The sequence below is a fragment of the Theropithecus gelada genome, chromosome 14 (assembly GCF_003255815.1).
Source record: "Theropithecus gelada isolate Dixy chromosome 14, Tgel_1.0, whole genome shotgun sequence".
Taxonomy (NCBI): Eukaryota; Metazoa; Chordata; class Mammalia; order Primates; family Cercopithecidae; genus Theropithecus; species Theropithecus gelada.
Window position 1 is genome coordinate 99,899,287 of NC_037682.1, and position 20,316 is coordinate 99,919,602.

A 20,316-nucleotide genomic window follows, 5' to 3' on the forward strand; every position below is an offset into this window, starting at 1 on the left:
TCACATTATCATGGAAAAAGAGCAACTGAACAAAATCCAACCAATCTGGACAATATAGTGAGACCCCCATTTCTACAAAAAATTAAAAATTTAGCTGGGCATGGTAGCACATGCCTATAGTTCCAGTTACTTGGAAGGGTGAGGTAGAAAGATAGTTTTAGCCTGGGAGGCTGAGGCTGCAGTGGACCATAATCATGCCACTGTAGTCCAGCCTGGATGATAGAGTAAGAACCTGTTTCAAAAGCAAAACAAAACAAAACACTACCAAAGAAACCAAAAAAGACAAATTCCAACACCCTTTCATGATAAAAACACTAGAAATAAAAGGAAATTTCCTCAACCTGATAGAGGTATCTTTAAAAAAAAAAAAAAAAAAGCCAAGTAACATCATCTTCAGTGGTTTAAAATTCAAAGCTTTCCCCATAACATCAGGGAAAAGGTAAGAATGTCTGTTCTTGTCATTTCTATTCAACATCGCATATATCCTCTAGCCAGGGCAATTAGGAAAAAACTTGAAATAAAAAGCATCCAGGATGGGTGCAGTGGCTCACACTTGTAATTCCAGCAATTTGGGAGGCCAAGGTGGGCAGATCACCTGAGATCAGGAGTTCCGGACCAGACTGCCCAACATGGTGAAACCCCGTCTCTACTAAAAATATAAAAATTAACCAGCGTGGTGTCGCATGCCTGTAATGCCAACTACTCAGGAGGCAGAAGCAGGAGAATCGCTTGAATCTGAATCTGGGAGGCAGAGGTTGCAGTGAGCTGAGACAGTGGCACTCCACTCCAGCCTGGGCAACAGAGCAAGACTCCATCTCAAAAAAAAAAAAAAAAAAAAAAAAGAGCATCCAGATTGGAAAGGAAAAAGTCAGATTACCCCTATTTGCAGATGACATGTCTTATATAGAAAATCCTAGGGAAGCCATAAAAAAAACTATTAGAGGCTGGACACCATGGCTTGTGCCTATAATCCCAGCACTTTGGGAGGCCAAGGCAGGCAGATTGCCTGAGGTCAGGAGTTCAAGACCAGTCTGGGCAACATGGTGAAACCCCGTCTCTACTAAAAATACAAAAAAATGAGTCGCGTATGGTGTCGTCCACCTTAATCCCAGCTACTACAGAGGCTGAGGCAGGGGAATCACTTTAACCAGAGAGGTGGAGGTTGTAATGACCCGAGATGGTGCCACCTCACTCCAGTCTGGGCAACAGAACGAGACTCTGTTTCAAAAAAGAGAAGAAACCTCCCTAGGCCAGGCATGGTGGCTCATGCCTGTAATCCAGCACTTGGGGAGCCCGAGGCCGGCAAATCACCTGAGGTCGGGAGTTCAAGACCAGCCTGACCAACACGGAGAAACCCTGGCTCTACTAAAAATACAAAATTAGCTGGGCAAGGTGACGCATGCCTGTAATCCCAGCTACTCCGGAGGCCGAGGCAGGAGAATCACTTGAACCCGGGAAGCAGAGGTTGTGGTGAGTCGAGATTGAGCCATTACACTCCAGCCTGGGCAACAAGAGCTAAACTCTGTCTCAAAAACAAAACAAAACAAAACAAAAACTATTAGAGCTAATAAATGACTTCAACAAGGTTGCAGAACACACAATGAATATATAAAAGTCAATCAATCGCAATGAACAACCAAAAATTAAGAGTGCAATGCTAGCTACAATAGCATCAAAAGAAATAAAATACTTAGGAATAAGTTTAACAAAAGTAAAGGACTTGCATACTAAAAACTGGAAAACATCAATGGAGGAATGTAAAGACCTACATCCATGCAAAGACCTACTGTGTTCATGGACCGAAAGGTTCAATACTGTTAAAAATTCAATACTCCCAAAATTCACCTATACATTCACCACAATTCCTATAATAATCTCAACTGTCTTTTGTGCAGAAATTGACAAACTGATCCTAAAACTCATAAGGTAATACAAGGGGGCTGGAATAGCCAAAATAATTATTGAAAATGAAGAAAAAGTTGAAGCACTTACACTTATCAATTTCAAAACTTACTATAAAGCTACAGTAATCAAGACGATATACTGGCATGAGGTTAAGACACATAAATTAGTGGAACAAAATAAATCCAGACCTTTCTTTTCTTATTTATCTAGTCAATTCTGAAGCATAGAATCCAAACATTTATGGTCAGTTTATTTTTTTTCACAGACGGAGTCTTACTCTGTCACCCAGGCTGGAGCAGAGTGGCACAATCATAGCTCACTATAATCTTGAACTCCTGGGTTGATCCTCCCACTTCAGCCGCCCCAGTAGCTAGGACTAGAGGCATGTACCACCAAACAAATGCCCAGCTAATTACTTATTTATTGGTAGAGATGGGGTTTCTCAGTATGCTGCCCAGGCTGGTCTCGCTCTCCTGGCTTCCAGCAATTCTCCTGCCTTGGCCTCCCAAGCGTTGGGATTACAGGGTGAGCCATTACACCTGGCCTGCATTCTTCATAACAGTGTCCATTAATGAATGGACAAAATATGGCATATTCATATAATGAAATATTCAGCTATAAAAAGCTACAACATGGAATAATGCTGAAAACATTATGCTATGTGAAAGTCAGACACAAAAAGCCAAACATTCTATTTTATTAATGTGCAATGTCCAGGCAAGGCAAATGTATAGATACAGAAAGCAGATTTGTGGTTGGCAGAGGACAGGGGAAGGGGGAATTGGAAGTGACTTAACAGTATAAGGATTCTCTTTGGAGTGATGGAAATATTGAAATAAGTGGTGATATCTGCACATTATGAATCCACAAATATCCTGGATTTTTATACCCTGAAAACCAACCAATTTTATATTTTGTAGTATGTGCATTGTATCTCGATGAAAAAAATATGATTCCAATTCTTTTTTTTTAGTTGGAGTCCTGCTCTTGTCACCCACGCTGGAGCACAATGGTGCGATCCTGGCTCACTGCAACCTCTGCCTCCCAGGTTCAAGTGATTCTCCTGCCTCAGCCTCCCAAGTAGCTGGGATTACAGACGCCTGCCACCATGCCTGGCTAATTTTTATATTTTTAGTAGAGACAGGGTTTTGCCATGTTGGCCAGGCTGGTCTGGAACTCCTGACCTTAGGTGATTTGCCTGCCTAGGCCTCCCAAAGTGCTGGGATTACACGCGTGAACCACTGCACCCGGCCTATGATTCCAAATTTTTAACGTATCGTATGAGGTTCTACTTGCTTCATACCCTACTTTCCTCTTCAGCCTATGTTTTGCCATTCTATTGCTTCCAGCCAAACTGGTCTTTCAGTCCCACAGATATACCATTGACTGTGTTTCAAGGCCACTGTATATTCTATTTCCTTTGCTTGGGCAGCTAATCTTTTCTCAGCCTAGCTATCTTCAACTCATTCTTCACAGTTTAGTAAAATTACTCCCTATTCCCCACTACTAAATATTCCCTTACAGGTATTACTTAATATTTATAAGTATTCCCTTACACTTTCCTTTGAAGTACACTTATCTCAGTGCTGGCATAATTGTCAATAAGTATTTGTTAGCTACTAAAACTGTAAGTGGGAACTAAATGATAGGAACGCATGTGCACATAGAGGGAAGAACACACACTGGGGCCTACTGGATGGTGAAGGGTGGGAGGCAGAGGATCAGGAAAAATAACTAATGGGTTCTAGGCTTAACACCTGGGTGATGAAATAACACGTGCAACAAACCCCTATGACATAAGTTTACCTATATAACAAACCTGCACATGTACCCCTGAACTTAAAAGATAAAAAAAGAAATTACTTCTAAGATCTCTTCCAACTTTATAAGGTTCTACTCTCTTCACCTGGAACTGTATCTTTAACCAGGTCCAACAGGTGAAAAAACTAATAAGATGGCCTACGAAGTCATTCTACACCAAGGTTTTAAAAAGGAAAGGGCAAGAATATGGTCATCTCATTACAGGCAACGCCCTAGCTGTGATTTGGGAATCAACTCACCACTCTCTACTTGTAGTGGATGAATTTGTTTTCCAACCTCTTGCTAATAAGAAGAAACAAACAAATATACACATCAAAACCCGACGGCATTGTGTTTTGGAGAAAACATTTGGATATCTGAAGAAAGCTTTATCTCAGATAACATGACTTCAATCTTTCTGTCATTGAACATCAACCCACAGATGTGAAATTAATTAGATCAAAGATACACTGCAACATTTTCTTCCCTTTTTGTGAAAACTACAGCTGGCTGAAAAGTAATTTTTATGACGGCTGGCTTTCTGACAATTATAATATTTGGAATAGGTGAGTTAGCTGTTACTAGCTTTTTGTAAACACAAAAATTTAAAACATCTATGAACTATTAGAATCACCTTGAAATTAGGACAGTTGGAGCTTTTTCCTCATATGCTTCAAGATTTAAATTGAAGATCTCAAATATACTTCCCTTTCATGGTGGAGTTTCAAGTACTTATCACCCTAGATGCATTCAGTCACTTGGGGACTTCTGATAGATGGTGGTATTAAAATATACTATAGATTTGCAGTAGATTTGTATCTACCTTAAAGTAGATTTGCTGTCCCCTAGACCACGCATTCTCAAAAGGAGTGATACTGCCCTAAGAGGGTGACAATTGGTTCTGGGACAGGAAGCAATGAAGAAAATCTCCCTCCCTCTTTTTATGCATAATCACAGATATACACGATATATAAACATATACAATATATTCATGACACTAAAACATTAAAATTTCATGTGGGGAGGAGGGTCAGGGAAAAAAAAAGCCTAAGAAGGTTCCTTAAAGCTGTGTAATGAAATAAACGTTGAGAAACAATGCCCTAGACAGAATACAGCGATACAGTTAACTTTTTTCAGAAAAATACTGTCATTTGTGCTAGCGTAACCTGGAAAGGAATCATCACAGATAATTCATGGCATTTCATAAAACATTATACCTCTGTATAGCACACACGAGATGAGACTGTTAAAGGATAGATTACTTCTATAATAAGTGTTTAAGTTATAATGCATCTCAAAATAGTAACATCTAGGATACATCATCTTCTGCTCTTAAAAATATACTCAACTTTGGCAATCTTTAGTTCTCATTTTAGATTAGACTTGATGTATTCTGGTTTAGCTGTGTCCCAAAAGTTCCAAAATAATGTAGTACATAGTTGACTACTCTCATGTTCATTGATCATCATATACCAAGTCCTCAAATACCATCATTTTGTTCAATGTTTTTGTTATATTGCTGATGAGGAAAAAAAATCAATTTCTGGCCGAGGACACTGTTATATATGGAGTTTACACATTTTCCCCATGCCTGCATGGGTTTTCTCCAGGTACACCAGTTTCTTCCCACTCCAAAGATGTGTATGTTGTTAACTGGTGTGTCTAAATTATTACAGTGTGAGCATGAGTGAATGTATGTGGGTGTGGGAGTGCTCCCTTCAACAGAATGACATCCTGCCCAGGGTTAGTTCCTGTCTTGCACCCTAAGCTGCTGGGATAGGCTCTAGCTACCTGCAACCTTGAACTGGACTAATTGGGTAAGTAATTATCTTGTTTTTATTAATCCTTCTTAAATGTATGTATAGCTTACATTTATTTCAATGTTTAATATTAGAAGTGTTTTGGACTTTATTTACAAGTGTGGTGATATTTTTGTGACCAAAAATATGCTGAAGAAATTCTTGTATGCATCAGTTAGCCTATGGTAAAATTAGTTAGATTATATATCATTTTGCTTAAAGTTGCAGTTTTCAAGATCCTATTGAACCTATTAAACCTATTAAATTAGGCCTTACTATATATATATGATTAGTATCTGCCTACAAAATGTTTATTTATCATCATTAAGTATCTGACTATAACCAATCTCAGTCAGGTAACGGGAAATTTAGGCACAAATTAATTCTAAATCTCAGATGTTAGATGAGTGAAAATCCAAACATGATGAAAATACAGGCCTGGCACAGTGGCTCATGGCTGTAATCCCAGCATTTGGGAGGCCAAGGCGAGCGGATCACCTGAAGTGAGGAGTTCCAGACCAGCCTGGCCAACATGGTGAAACCGCATCTCTACTAAAAATACAAAAATTAGCTGGGCGTGGTGGTGAGCGCCTGTAATCCCAGCTACTTGGGAGGCTGAGGCAGGAGAATTACTTGAACCCGGGAGGCAGAGGTCGCAGTGAGCCGAGATCTCGCTGCTGAACTCCAGCCTGGATGACAAGAGTGAAACTCCACCTCAATAAATAAATTAATAAAACAGAAAGTACAAACTAGGCACTAATCATCTCTTATCAGTATAATACAAATGGTTATCCTATAACTAATATTAGTTATTACCGTTTTTTCCTTTTATTCCTAAAAACAACTTAAGAATAAAAGAAATGTATTTTTTTTTGTGTAAACTTACTGACAAAGGTGCCTGAATAGGTAAGAAAGCATGCCTGAGCTTCTTTCTTAACATAATACTATCTTCAGCCTACTTTTATTATAAGTGGAGGTGGTAATGAGTAACTAAATAAATTGAAGGGGAAACACAACTGAAAAAGAGAAGAAAGGATAAAATTCTAACTATATGAAGAGTATTTTTTCTTCCTACTTGTAGAGAGGGAAAGATAAAAAGAGAGGTTTAAAGCAAACAAGAGATAGTAAAGCACGCTATGTGAAAACATCTCCTTCACATATTCTATTATTTCCCTAGAAAGATTAGTAATTTAATGTTCTTTAAGCATGCAAATAATTCTTAGGAAGCCTTATGGTGCCTTATATTACTAGATCCACAAATAACAGGGACAAGGTTTCTGTCTATAAAGTTACAACTTACTTGGAGATAGAAGATATATACACAAATAACTGTGATGCAAAGCAAAAATGGTAAGAAAATAGAGCTGATTTACTTCATGAGAAGGGAGGGGCTGGAGAAACCACTACTAAGCTTGGAAATTATGTGACGTTTGAAGGTGCAGATGAGTTCTGAAGGATGGCTGGGAATCCCAAAGAAGCTGACAGAAAGCATATATGCAAGCATATTTGGGGAACATGTCCAGTTTGGATGCAGCACAAAGTTTATGAAGGGGAAGAGTTGGAGATACAATAGAAAAGACAAAACGGGTAAGGATCATGAAAAGTTTTAGACAGCAAGGAGTACATATATTATTCAATAAACAAAGGGGAGTGTCATAATTACAGCCATACTTTTGCAAATGTTTTATTAAATATCTATGTTTTGGTGATATAAAGGTGAATAGAACCAGCAGCTCTTGACCTGTTAGGGGTGTGTCAGTTCTGGTCCTGTTCGACTTCAAATATGTTCTTGACTCTTCTGTTGCTCTCGACTCTATGACATAAAGCTTGACTCTATATAGGCAATGTTCCCCAAGCTCTTCTGTCAGCCTGCTACTGACTGGGCTCAGTAAATAGGAAGCACTGGTGGGAGGCTGGAGGGCAGGAGGAAGCAGCCACATTTTCCCCCCATTCCCTTTCTGCCTCAGTAGTCTCCTCTATGACTACCATCCCCTCATCAGGCAAGTCTTCCATGTTCCACACAGTCAACTCAGCCTCTTATCATTAGCATAGTGGCTTCCTACTGTCACTAACCACTGAGACGCGTTAGTTATAAGCTGCTGGGCATCTTAGTTTTTCTCTCACCAGTGTAACCAATTCTCTCATTAAATCTTTCCATGTTAAATACTCAGAGTGGTTTCTATTTTTTTTAATGCATACTGTCTCATACAGAAGGTAACAAATCTATTTAAGAAAACCTTTACAGATGATAATTTTGGGGACTCCCAGAACTCCTGAAGCTTGTCCATTCATCCATGACTAAGACTACTAATAAAACAAAAAAGCAAGTTTCAAATTGGGAAGATGAAAAAGTTCCAGAAACTGATGGTAGTGATGGTTGCAGAACAATATCAATACAGTTAACACTACTGATCTGTACACTAAAAACAAAAACAACAACAACAACAAACTCATTGTTTTGGGCTTTAAGAACTATACATTTTAAAATGGTGAATTTTGTTATGTATATTTTATCAAAAAAAGTAAACACACAGCTACAATAAGACATGATAAGGTTGTAACAGAAGTACAATGCTGTGGCAACATTTAAGAAAGTACTAACTGTACTTGCTGAATGAAGTTTCAGAGATCAGGTGTGACCTGAACCTTGAATGCAAATGTACTGGGAAGACAGAGAAGTAGAATACATATAAGAATATCCAAAGAAACTTCAATTCGTTTGGCACGTCTGTAGCATAAAGTAGATGTTAAGAAGTTGAGATCAAGCTGGAGAGGTAAGTAGGATCAGTTCCACAGATCACCTTGAATAAACGGATAAAAACTGAACTGATGGCCCAGAGGCAATAAACAACACTTTGATGTATTCTGGCCCATACATTTTGTAAAATCCCAACAAGGCAACAAGGGCTACTTAAGTGGAGTAGTGAGATGCAGAAGTCAGAGTGCAGTATCCTGAAGGATAAAAAGTAGGTGAAGAACAGCAACTAACGGAATTCTTTGTTCTTTGAATACATTTGACTTGTGAAAGGGTGACACAGAACATCAGACAGAATGTCCTGTTTGTGTCTAATGTCTACTGGGGTCTAGAAAAGTGTTTTTGTGTGTGTGTGTGTTTAAGAGTTAAAAAACCATAATTATCTGAACACTAAGGGGAGAAAACTTACTTCTCTATGTTCAGCAATTGGCAGTGTTTGGAACACATTAAGCACCCAAAGATTTGCTGGAAAAAACATTACCAAGGGGCCAATAACAAGAGGAGCTGAAGATGGGGAGGGGGTACTGATAGAAGAATCATGAGTAAATAATAAACCTGATATGAGAAAGATATACACGATATATATATATTTAAGATGTATAACGATATATAACAAAAGTAAGAGCATTAGGCATGGGGAGGCTTTTTTTTGTATTGTATACTCCTGCACATTTGAAATTTTTAGTAAGAACAGAATTATATCAACTTTCAGAATAAAAGGTATAGTGTGAACGCTTCAGGTAGATTTGTGACAGCAGTAAATAAAATGAATTGCAAGGACAACTATCTAGGAAGCCATGACAGAAGTCCAAAAGAGAAGTAATGGCAGGCACATTGCGGGACTGGTGGCAGTGAAAATGGAATGTGAATGACAAAGATTTTTAAGGTAAGAAAACCATGGCTGGCGTTTTTCGTCCATTAAATGAAAAGCAGGAAGTCAGCAGAGTAGCCGGTTTGTGGAGAAAGAATACTCACAAATTGATGCGAATTATTTCAATTAGAAAATGATACTGCTTTCTTAGGACTTTCTTAACTAGGGATGATTCTGCCCTCCAGGGGACATACTAGCAACACCTACAGACGTTTTCCCTAATCACAACTGGATAAGGGCAGGGTGGGGAATGGGTGTCCTACTGTAATAGAAGCCAGGAATGCTGCTAAACATCCTACAATGTTTGAGCACAGGATAGCTCCCCACAATAAAGAATGATGAGGCCCAAAATGTTAACAGTACTGAGGCTGAGAAATCATGTTTAAGACTACAGTTACCGAAACTCAACTAGATTACCAAACTGCCAAAACTCAGAATTCTTAAGCAAAAGATTAACCAGATATTAACAAAACATTAGTTTAAACTTGTCATTAGTTTCTTCAAAAATGGATGGTGGAACCATTTCCGTTTAACGTTTCCTGCAAAATGTGCTTATCAAGAGCCCTGCGCAAATAACATTTTTGTGGACAGCGCTGGGCATTTAAAAGAGGCACAAGACAAATGGGTTTTCCGAACAATAAAATAATGGTAGTAATGGCTGCGAATACTACGGGAGGTTTCATCACAGATGCTTGCCATTTACTTTTAAGGACGTCGCATACGACGTCTGTAAATCACTGGCTCGGGTTTTGAGCTTTACGTGACTCTCGTCCCCTGTAGTACAATCCTCTTTATTCTTTCAAGGGACAAACAACAACACCCGTCTCTCACACAGACAATACACCCTGACAGACAAGTGACCCACAAACCACCCCTCCTCAAATGAAGGTAAAACTAGGGCTAGAAAACATTCAACTAATTTAAGGCAATTAACCCTCTGAAATTTTTTGCTGATCAAAGGTATAGGAATTGCTGTTTTAAAATATGCAAGTGGCATTTCACACCTCTACACTGGACGACGTATTGCGTGGAGGATGGAGAAGGAAGATCACCCTTACTCCCAAATTCGTAGTTATAAGGGCGGGTAATTAAAAGGGCGCCAGGAAGGTCTACCTACAAAGATGGGGGGCCGGGGAAGTCCCTCTTTGCCCTATTTTGGTCCCAGCAATGAACCACGGAAAGGGCGCCCAAGGTTAAAGCACACGCAACCCGTCCGTCATGCAGACAAACGCTCTTTCAGGGGTCCTAATTAACTGTGGAGGCCTGACTTTCCCTCCGAATCCGGCCCCAGGTGTTGCACCTCGAGCTTCCCCTCGGCCTTCCCCTCGCCACGCAGCCTCTGAAAAGAGAAGCATCTACATACAAAGAGGCTTAAACTGCCTAGAACCTCCGAGTGACGAAGAATCACCGCCAGTCTCAACTCGTAAGCTGGGAGGCAAAACCCCAAAGCTTCCCCACCCAGGGAAAACCTTTGGCCTCAAAGGTCCTTGTGTCCGGCATAGCCGGGTCCAATAACTCTCCTTCCCGAGCCCGCGCTTACCCAATACAAGCCGGGCTACGTCCGAGGGTAACAACATGATCAAAACCGCAGCAGGAACCACAATAAGGAACAAGACTCAGGTTAAAGCAAACACAGCGACAGCTCCTGCGCCGCATCTCCCGGTTCCAGTGGCGGTACTGAACCCGCGGCAATTTGTCCCGCCTCTTTCGCTTTACGCCAGCCAATCGCTTCTGCCAGAGAAAGAAAGGCGCCGAAATGAAACCCGCCTCCGTTCGCCTTTGGAACTGTCGTCACTTCCGTCCTCAGACTTGGAGGGGCGGAGATGAGGAGGGTGAGGACGGTGGGTGAGAACCCCGGAGCCCGAGCCGAAGGGCGAGCCGCAAACGATAGGTCGCCGGCCATTGGTGGACGGGGCGCAGGCGCATTTGCTCCGACGGGCCGGATGTTTTGAGGGAGTGTTTTGAGCGCGGAGACCGCGTGATGCTTGGCGCGCATGGGCACACCGTGCTCTGCCGCCGCTCGGCCCTGCTTCTTCTTCCAGAGGTGGGCGCTGTGCAGTCACGCAGGGTTTGAACCGGAAGCGGGAGTAGGTACCTGCGTGGCTAACGGAGAAAAGAAGCCGTCGCCGCGGGAGGAGGCGAAAAGAGCCGGGATCTGCGCTGCAGCCATCGCTGTGGTTGATACCACTTTGACCTTCCGAGTACAACGGTAGGGGCGCAGAGGCAACGCAGAGGCTCCTGCGTTGGAAAATTCAGTCGCATGCGATCAAGTTTGTCCGCTCCCTAGACCCCCAATCTCATGCACCCCTCCAGAGCGGCCCTTGACTCTTCTCCTCACTCCATCTTTCCCTTGATTCCTTTCCTCACTCCATCTTTCCCGGCCTCTCTTCGGGTTCCTAGCGGACTTGGCCAATAACCTCATCCTTTTAAACGCCCTGAATTGAACCCTCCCTCCTGCTCATCCTCTTTTCGTGTCACCTTAGGGTTCAGATTTAAGTATGCGACTTGACTAGTCATCTTTTGATCTCTCTCTCGTATTTAGTACTTTTAGTCAGCGAGCATTGATTGATATTTCAACTTCAGCCTTGCGGTTAAGAGCTTGGGCTCTGGAAGCATACGGCTGGAGTTGGAATTCTGACTGTCACTCGTGTGACCTCGCTCTACTGTCTTGTGAAGATAAGTGAGATAATCTTGACCTGCGGTGAGCACTCGTGAGCGTTAGCTACTGTTATTACCAGGTACAGATAAGTAGAAAGACAACTACAATAGATGATAATATATGTGATAGGGGAGTACTCTGATGGTAGAGGAGTGACTTTGGTTCTCTGCAAACTCAGCCTGAGACTGTCAATTCAGTTTGTGGTGAGACCTCGCAGTGTTACCTTGGCAGATGGTAGAAGCCTTCCAGATGGAAGGAAAAATGCGTGTAAAGGCACAAAGTGTAGAAGGACCCTGAAGCTCCAGAGTGACGTCTGGTATTGAATGAAATATATTTTGTGGGTTTTCAACTGCTGAAGTCGTAGGAATGGATGAGACCAAGAAAACAAAACTGTTCTTTGAGGTATGAGCGGAAGAAGAGCTATCAGGAGACTTTCGAAACAGTCATAAAGGAAGAGAATATGATCATCGCTAACATTTGCTGTGTTTCAGGCACTGTAAGCATGTATATGGGTCCTTACAGGAACTCATAGAGGTAGGTACTAGTATTTTTCCTTTTCTCATTGAGAAACTGAGGTTTGAAGAGATTAGTGAACTTGCTCTAGATTATACGGTTTGTAAGTGGCTGAACCAGTATTTGAACTAATACAATCTGACTACAGAGGCCACACTCCTTAGCACTAGAAAAGAATGACATGCCAAGGGCAGAGTTATTTCTAGGAAGATGGGATATAAGCGTCATTGACAAGTTCTGCAAAGGGGTCAACTTGGTTGAGATCAAAAAAGGAACACTGAATTCGTCAATTCAGAGGCTCGTAGGAAGTAGGAAATCTGTATCTTTTCATTTGAACCTTGAGTGGAACCTAGATATTCTGGATTAATGTATAAATGAAGTTCATCTTTATGTGGTGACATTCATACTCTGGTTGATTACCTAATAGTTCCTCTGCCTTCTTTCAGTTCCGCCAACATACTGTGTGCTTTTACATTGTAGAACCCTTTGGCTGTGCTAGTTTCCTTCCCTGAAGTGTTGGTCCTCTAGCCCTTTTTTGGTTTGGCACCAGTTAGTTCAGATCTTGGCTTTATTATAAACTCCTCTGAGATATGTTCCCTGACAATTTATCTAAAATGATCCTCTCTACAGTTATTTTCTATCACTGTATTTTTGTTTCCTCAGAGGCATACATCACAATTTGGAATTATGCATTGATTTATCAGTTTACTTGTTTACTGTCACTCTGCTGCCCAGATATGACTCCATGAGGGTAGGATTTGTATCTGTTTAGTTCATTATTTGTCTAGCTATACGTAGTAAATATTGTTTGCATCTATCAGTGAATGAACATCTTCTGTTTATGTAGATAATACTGAACTGTTTTGTTTTCTTCAAAGTAATCATTAAGAAACTGAAGGTAAGAAAAACAAGTTCAAAGAAGTCACACCATGGGGAAAAAAAAAGTCAAGTTTAGGGCTGCCTCTTCCGGGAAGTGTCAAATCTTTAGTATATTTAGGAATAAAGGTGCTAGCCCTTATGGTTCTTTGGATATTGCTAAGGTATTTTCGTTGGTTACATTACCAGCTTCATTTTCCTTATTGACTTCAAGAGGGCTTTAAACTGAAATTGAAGAAGTAAGAAAATTCCTAGATAAAACCATAAGAAATGGAAAAACAAAAATGATAATACTTGTCCACAGGAAGTATATAATCAAATGAAAAGGACTCAAATAACAATCTGTAATCTATAGCAGAGTAAAGTGGAGGTTGTCATAGTGTTGGGGGATGGGGAGGTCAGAAGAACCACCAGTGAATACAAAAGGAGAAGAGAATCAGAGCCGTCTGCTAATAAAATGGGTAGTCAGCTCTTTTTTTTTTTTTTTTTTGAGACAGAGTTTTTCTCTGTTGCCCAGGCTGAGTGCAATTGTGTGATCTCAGCTAACTGCAACTTCTGCTTCTTGGGTTCAAGTGAGTCTCCTGCCTCAGTCTCCCCAATGGCTAGGATTACAGGCGTGTGCTACCACACCTGGCTAATTTTTGTATTTTTCGTAGAGACGGAGTTTCACCATGTTGGCCAGGCTGGCTGATCTTGAACTTCTGACTTCGTGAAATGCTCACCTCGGCCTCCCAGGATGCTGGGATTACAGGCATGAGCCACTGCGCCAGGCCCGGGTAGTCAGCTCTTACTGAGAATATTCAAAGACAGGGCATTCATTTTGTAGGAGACATTCCTTCCTTTATTGGAAGATTGGACCTGTTCTCTTAGTTCCTCCCAATTTTGAGATTTTGTGAGATTGAATCGGGACAGAAAAACATACTTGATCTTGAAAGATTAAGTAGAATTTAGATGTATGGATAGGAGAAGGACTTTGCCTTTTTACATCTTGAGTTGTAAGTCTGTGTAGGTATAATATACATAAATATATGTATTTTTTCTGTTTACAGACATTCATAGTCTAATAAAAAAACTTCTTTGTATCATATAAAGGTTTAGATCAGAACTAGTAAAACAGAATGCTGTTTCTTTTTTCTTTTCTATTTTAGGTTCTGGGGGTAGATGTGCGGGTTTGTTACATGGGTAAATTGCATGTTTTTGAGGCTTGGTGTACGAATGATCCTGTCACTCAGGTAGTGAGCATAGTACCTGATAAGTAGCGCTTCAAGCCATACCTCTCTCTCTCTCTGTCCCTCAAACAGTCCCCAGTGTCAGTTTTTCCCATCTTTGTGTCCATGTTGAAATACTGTTCTTATTAGATTATTTTGAAGGACATCAAAAGAGAGTTTGATTATATCAGAAGCCCCCAAAAGAAGAGAGCTACTACAGTGGAATCAAGACATAGTAAAATATAGTTGATCCTTGACATTTGCAAAGGATACCACCATAGCATAGAATTTCCTTTTAAAACAGAAATATTTTATTCCTATCGTTATGTGTTAAATAAGAGCCTTAATTACCAGTCGAGATGGAAGTGGTAGGCAAAGCTTACTAGCTCTGATAGCCTCCTACTTATCAGTTCCAAAGCATGTTTTAAGCCTTTGGCTCAGCAAAATGACACATCTCTCCATATGAGCAAGAGTGCTTTTTTCTTTTTTTTTTTCTTTGAGACGTAGTCTTGCTCTGTCACCAGGCTGGAGTGCAGTAGTGCGAGCTCTGCTCACTGCAACCTCCGCCTCCCGGGTACAAGTGATTATTCTGCCTCAGCCTCCTGAGTAGCTTGGACTACAAGCATGCACCACCATGCCCAGCCAAGAGTGCTTTTAAATAATTCATTGTCAATGTTAAATTCTTGAGTACTCATTTCCTTATTTGCCTGGCTGTTTTCTATTTATCTTTCATGTCTGAATTTAAATGTCATGTTTCTTTGGTCTCAGAGTATTAAAAAGTAAATATACTTCCCCCGTCTCCCACCCCAATGGAGTCTTCCTCTGTTGCCCAGGCTGGAGTATCTTTGCTCACTGAAAGCTCTGCCTCCAGGGTTCGAGCGATTCTCCTGCCTCAGCCTCCTGAGTAGCTGGGATAACAGGCGCGTGACAACAAGCCTGGCTAATTTTTGTATTTTTAGTAGAGACAGGGTTTCAACATGTTGGCCAGGCTGGTTGAACTCCTGACCTTGTGATCCTTCCACCTTGGCCTCCCAAAGTGCTGAGATTACAGGCGTGAGCCACCGCACCCAGTGTAAATTATACTTTTATTTTAATCCTGCTACCACTGCAAGCAAGGCAAACATTTTTGTGTTACAGCATTGCTTGTATAGATTTTAAGAAAATCTCATTTTAAATATGGAAATGTTAAGAAAAATTATTGTGTCTTTGATGAGAATATGCTTCTAATTGTACGGTTAAATCTATAAATATTGCAGTATAAAATAATTATATATACACATTTTTTCACACCTCTCTCTGTATATACGCATATATATACATATACATATATATACCTATATTTTTTTTTGCAGACAGTGATGTGTATTCTGAAATTGTGAACCATGAGTCTAGCACTTAATGATCTGCTTATTTGCTGCCGTCAACTAGAACATGATAGAGCTACAGAACGAAAGGTAGTAAATTACTTAAATTCAATTTTTCCTTGAAATAAGTGTGATTAGTAACCCATTATTACTTCCTTTTTATTTTCAGAAAGAAGTTGAGAAATTTAAGCGCCTGATTCGAGATCCTGAAACAATTATACATCTAGATCGGCATTCAGATTCCAAACAAGGAAAATATTTGAATTGGGATGCTGTTTTTAGGTATTCTATTCAAATTTATTTTACTGTCTTCATTTTTCTCTTTCATATTTATTTCTGTTGTGATATTATTTTTGTGAGTCTTAACATTTGTCTTTGTTTCCTATATATTATTATGCCTTGCATATGAATTTGGCATTTAATATTTATCCAAAACATAATTTTTAAAGCTTGTTCATAAACTTAAAAATTATAAATTATTTCTTCAATAAAATGTTTTAGACATATCTCACTCAAAATTGAGAGAGAATTTCTCTGATTTTAATTAGTTCACAAGACTTCAGATTAGAGAAAAAAATTATAATAAATGTTTGGATATTACTTTCACACCTTTAAATATTGCTCTGATTATAAGTAAATGCCACGTGTTAAATTGTAATAAAACAAGTAAAAGGAAGATTGGAATACTTGTACATGAATTTGGTTAAAAACAAAGAAAACCTCAAACAATGAAAAAACACAACTGATTGCTGGAGAGCAATCAGTTAAACCAACAGGGTTGATGCATTTTTACATTGAGACATCATTTTCAACCATGAAATCCATTTATAACTAGAAACAGATTGTAAGAATTAGGAAAGATGAATAAAGTATTTTAAATACTGAGAGTATTAAATAAACTAGAAATAACATTTGTTGTCACGAGGGAGTATGTATTTAGTTGTCCTTCAGTGTTTACGACAGATTCTGTTTTATTTTTAGCTCCTATTTGGTATTAGATTGTTGCAGATTTGAATGCATATAAAATGAAACATACATGCCCTTTTTCCTCTGGCTTTCTAGTTTATTTTAAATACAACAAATATAACCTGAAGATGAATACTATTTTGTATAAGCTGATCTGGTAGGTCAAATATGTACCTGGCACTCCTGGCTAGTTATGAATGTCTTCTAGGCAGGGTCATTTAATGGCTAGCAACATTACCAACTGCCTAAGAAAGAGATAGATCCAGTACAGAATAACAGAAGGAGTTGAGAGAGGATTGAGAGGGTCCTTACTAGCACTGTGAGCTTTTAATGATAAATTTAGAAAGCAGGCAGTAAAGCAGTAGAAAGTCATAGAAGATTAAGGGCTTTGCAAACCAGACATTAAATTGGTCTTATAGGCGTTAGGCCTTGAAAGAGAGATTTAATTGTTTTATTTGTTTTATTCAGCTGGTATAGTAATCTAAGCAAGGTAGTTTAAAAGTTGCTCTTTGTGATGGCATGAACAGCTTTCGAAATTATTATAATTTAAGGATTCAACGAGTTTCTGAAATTGTATTTTGTTTTCTTGAAGATTTTTACAGAAATATATTCAGAAAGAAACAGAATGTCTGAGAATAGCAAAACCAAATGTATCAGCCTCAACACAAGCCTCCAGGCAGAAAAAGATGCAGGAAATCAGTAGTTTGGTCAAATACTTCATCAAATGTGCAAACAGAAGTAAGTGATGTTATAAATTATAAATAAATGGCTTAACAGATTACTGTTGCATGAGTTTTTTTTTCCAGATCATTTTAAGGACTTAACTGTTGCATAAGTTTGTTCTAAATATAATGAGATTAAAAAGTGAGTGCAAATACATATAATGATTTTTATTTTTATTAAAAGGTTTTTTTTGTTTTTTTTTGTTTTTTTTTTTTTGAGACGGAGTCTCGCGCTGTGTCATCCAGGCTGGAGTGCAGTGGCGCGATCTCGGCTCACTGCAAGCTCCGCCTCCCAGGTTCAGGCCATTCTCCTGCCTCAGCCTCCGAGTAGCTGGGACTACAGGCGCCCGCCACCACGCCCGGCTAGTTTTTTGTATTTTTAGTAGAGACGGGGTTTCACCATGTTAGCCAGGATGGTCTCGATCTCCTGACCTCGTGATCCGCCCGCCTCGGCCTCCCAAAGTGCTGGGATTACAGGCTTGAGCCACCGCGCCCGGCTTTTTTTTTTTTTTTTAAGGCTAGTCAAGTGAAGCAGTGGGAGTGGAGAAGTAACAAAGAAATCTGTAACTGGTTGTGATCAATTAGTTGTAAAGACCACTGCACTTAGGCCAGCCTGATTTTTAATCTTACTGGTTCAAATATTTGGGGAAATTTATTCAAGCATCGAATGACAGAAATCTGAGGATTGAAGGGATTTATTTATTTAAGAGATAGGGTGTTGCTCTGTTACCCAGGCTAGAGTGCAATGGTGTGATGATAGCTCACTGCAGGCTCAAGCTTCTCAGTTCCTAAGTGATCCTCCTGTCTTGGCCTCCTTGTAGCTAGGACTACAGATGTGCATCACCATGCCAGGCTAATTTTTTTTTTTTTTAGTTGATGTTATTTCACTGTTTTGCCCAGGCTGATCTTGAACTCCTGACCTCAAGCAGTCCTCCCCCTGCTCAGCCTCCCTAGTTATTGGTATTGCAGATGTGAGCTGCCATGCCCAGTGAAGGAATTAAAAATTACTGTTTTAACTACCCAGTCTTGGATGCCCTCTATACGTCCCTAGCCTTTAGGTAGAAGTGCAGTCTTAATGATTGAATATACTTTCAAGGCTTTCTTTTCCATCTTTGAATAGTATTAAGAGTATTAAAAACTGGCCAGATGCAGTGGCTCACTCCTGTAATCCCAGCACTTTGGGAGGCCAAGGCAGGCAGATCACCTGAGGTCAGGAGATCGAGACCAGCCTGACCAACACGGCGAAACCCCGTCTCTACTAAAAATACAAAAATTAACTGGGCATGGTGGCGCATGCCTGTAATTCCAGCTACTTGGGAGGCTGAGGCACTAGAATTGCTTGAACCCGGGAGGCAGAGGTTGTAGTGAGCTGAGATTACGCCACTATACTCCATCCTGGGCGACAGCGAGACTCTCAAAAAAAAAAGTATTAAAAACCTGTCTTTTGTTACTGCTTCTCCCTTCTGAGAGTATATCAAAAACTATTTTTTTAGTGTGACATCCTTAGAGATGTTTGAAGGTAGCCACAATATTTCCTGAGTCCTCATCTCTAAAGTTCATAAACTCACTCTCTTTAGCTCATGTGACCTAGGTTTTATGCCACTCTCCTCTGAATATTTTTCAGTTTAATTATCTGTCTTGAAGTGTGGGCCTCTACGTACAGGGAAGAGGCCAGAAAAACAAACAGAAAGTGTGGGACTCATTGTTTTAAATACAAGATCTTGCTCTGTAGCCCAGGCTGGAGTGCCGTGGTGTGATCTTGGCTCACTGCAATCCCCTTCTCCCAGGCTCAGGTGATCCTCCTGCCTCAGCCTCCCAAGTAGCTGGGACTATAGGCACGGGCCACCATGTCTGGCTAATTATTGTATTTTTAGTAGAGACAGGGTATCACTGTGTTGGCCAGGCTGGTCTCAAACTCCTGACCTCAAGTGATTTTCCCACCTTGGCCTCCTGAAATGCTGGGATTATAGGCGTGAGCCATTTCACCTGGCCCAGGACTCAATCTTTTAGGTATATTCTGATTAGTACAGAGAGAAGCAAGTCTTGCTTATCTTTCATTCTGTACTTTTACTGATTCATTCTAAGATCATGTGAGCTTCCTTGGCTGTCAGAACCAACACTTAATTGACATTGTACTTACTATGATTTGAGGGAAAAAACAACCACAAAAATGATTTTTTTTCTCCTGATGAGCCAGATAGTTCCCATCTTTAACTTGTACAATTAATATTGTGAAGAGTTGATTTTTTGGAACCAAAATGCAGGATCCTGGTAAGCTTTTGTAAGGAAATGGGCTTTATACATACTGAAAAGCTAGAGGCAGAAATGTGTGTTCAGGGACTCCTGGGCTCTTCATAGATAAGGATGTTGTTTTGTGATACCAACTCTTAGGAATCAGGAGGGTGGGGCACGGTTGCTCACACCTATAATCCCAGCACTTTGGGAAGCTGAGGCAGGCGGATTACCTGAGGTCAGGAGTTCGAGACCAGCCTGGCCAATATAGTGAAACCCCATGTCTACTGAAAATACAAAAAATAGCTGGGTGTGGTGGCGGGTGCCTGTAATCCCAGCTACTCTGGAGGCTGAGGCAGGAGAATTGCTTGAACCCGGGAGGTGGAGGTTGCAGTGAGCTGAGATCATGCCATTGCACTCCAGCCTGGGCAACAAGAGCAAAACTCTGTCTCAAAAAAAAAAAAAATCAGGAGAGCGTCCAAATTGGTAAATATTTAGTACAAGTATGGAGATTATTAGTGAATGATATTTCAGAATAGTGGTATGAGACTTGAGTCCAAAGTATAATTGTTTAGTCAATTTTCCACCTCCTCTGAGATGCCAGCTTGTGTGGATAACTTCAACCCCTTGTCAGAGACTCCAGCAG

The 20,316-nt window shown here is 40.3% G+C and overlaps 2 protein-coding genes across 5 annotated transcripts in view; one reads left to right on the top strand and one right to left on the bottom strand.

The window, feature by feature from the left end:
- The window catches only part of LOC112607090 (protein NPAT), a 62,155-nt gene extending 51,342 nt beyond the window's left edge, over positions 1-10,813 (bottom strand). The window contains exon 1 of one of the 2 annotated variants that reach the window (XM_025358153.1): positions 10,671-10,813. In XM_025358153.1, the coding sequence (XP_025213938.1) occupies positions 10,671-10,707 (37 nt within the window). In that variant the 5' untranslated portion in view covers positions 10,708-10,813. The remainder of the gene's footprint in view (positions 1-10,670) is intronic. The other variant, XM_025358154.1, reaches the window with a different exon arrangement.
- A 171-nt stretch (positions 10,814-10,984) lies between these two features.
- Positions 10,985-20,316, top strand: part of ATM (ATM serine/threonine kinase) — a 135,072-nt gene continuing 125,740 nt past the window's right edge. The window contains exons 1-5 of one of the 3 annotated variants that reach the window (XM_025357031.1): positions 10,985-11,339; positions 12,966-13,053; positions 15,739-15,840; positions 15,920-16,032; positions 17,309-17,454. In XM_025357031.1, coding sequence (XP_025212816.1) covers positions 15,769-15,840; positions 15,920-16,032; positions 17,309-17,454 — 331 coding nt within the window. In that variant the 5' untranslated portion in view covers positions 10,985-11,339; positions 12,966-13,053; positions 15,739-15,768. Of the gene's footprint in view, positions 11,869-12,965; positions 13,054-15,738; positions 15,841-15,919; positions 16,033-17,308; positions 17,496-20,316 lie in introns of those variants that run through there. The other 2 variants (XM_025357030.1, XM_025357032.1) reach the window with 2 other exon arrangements.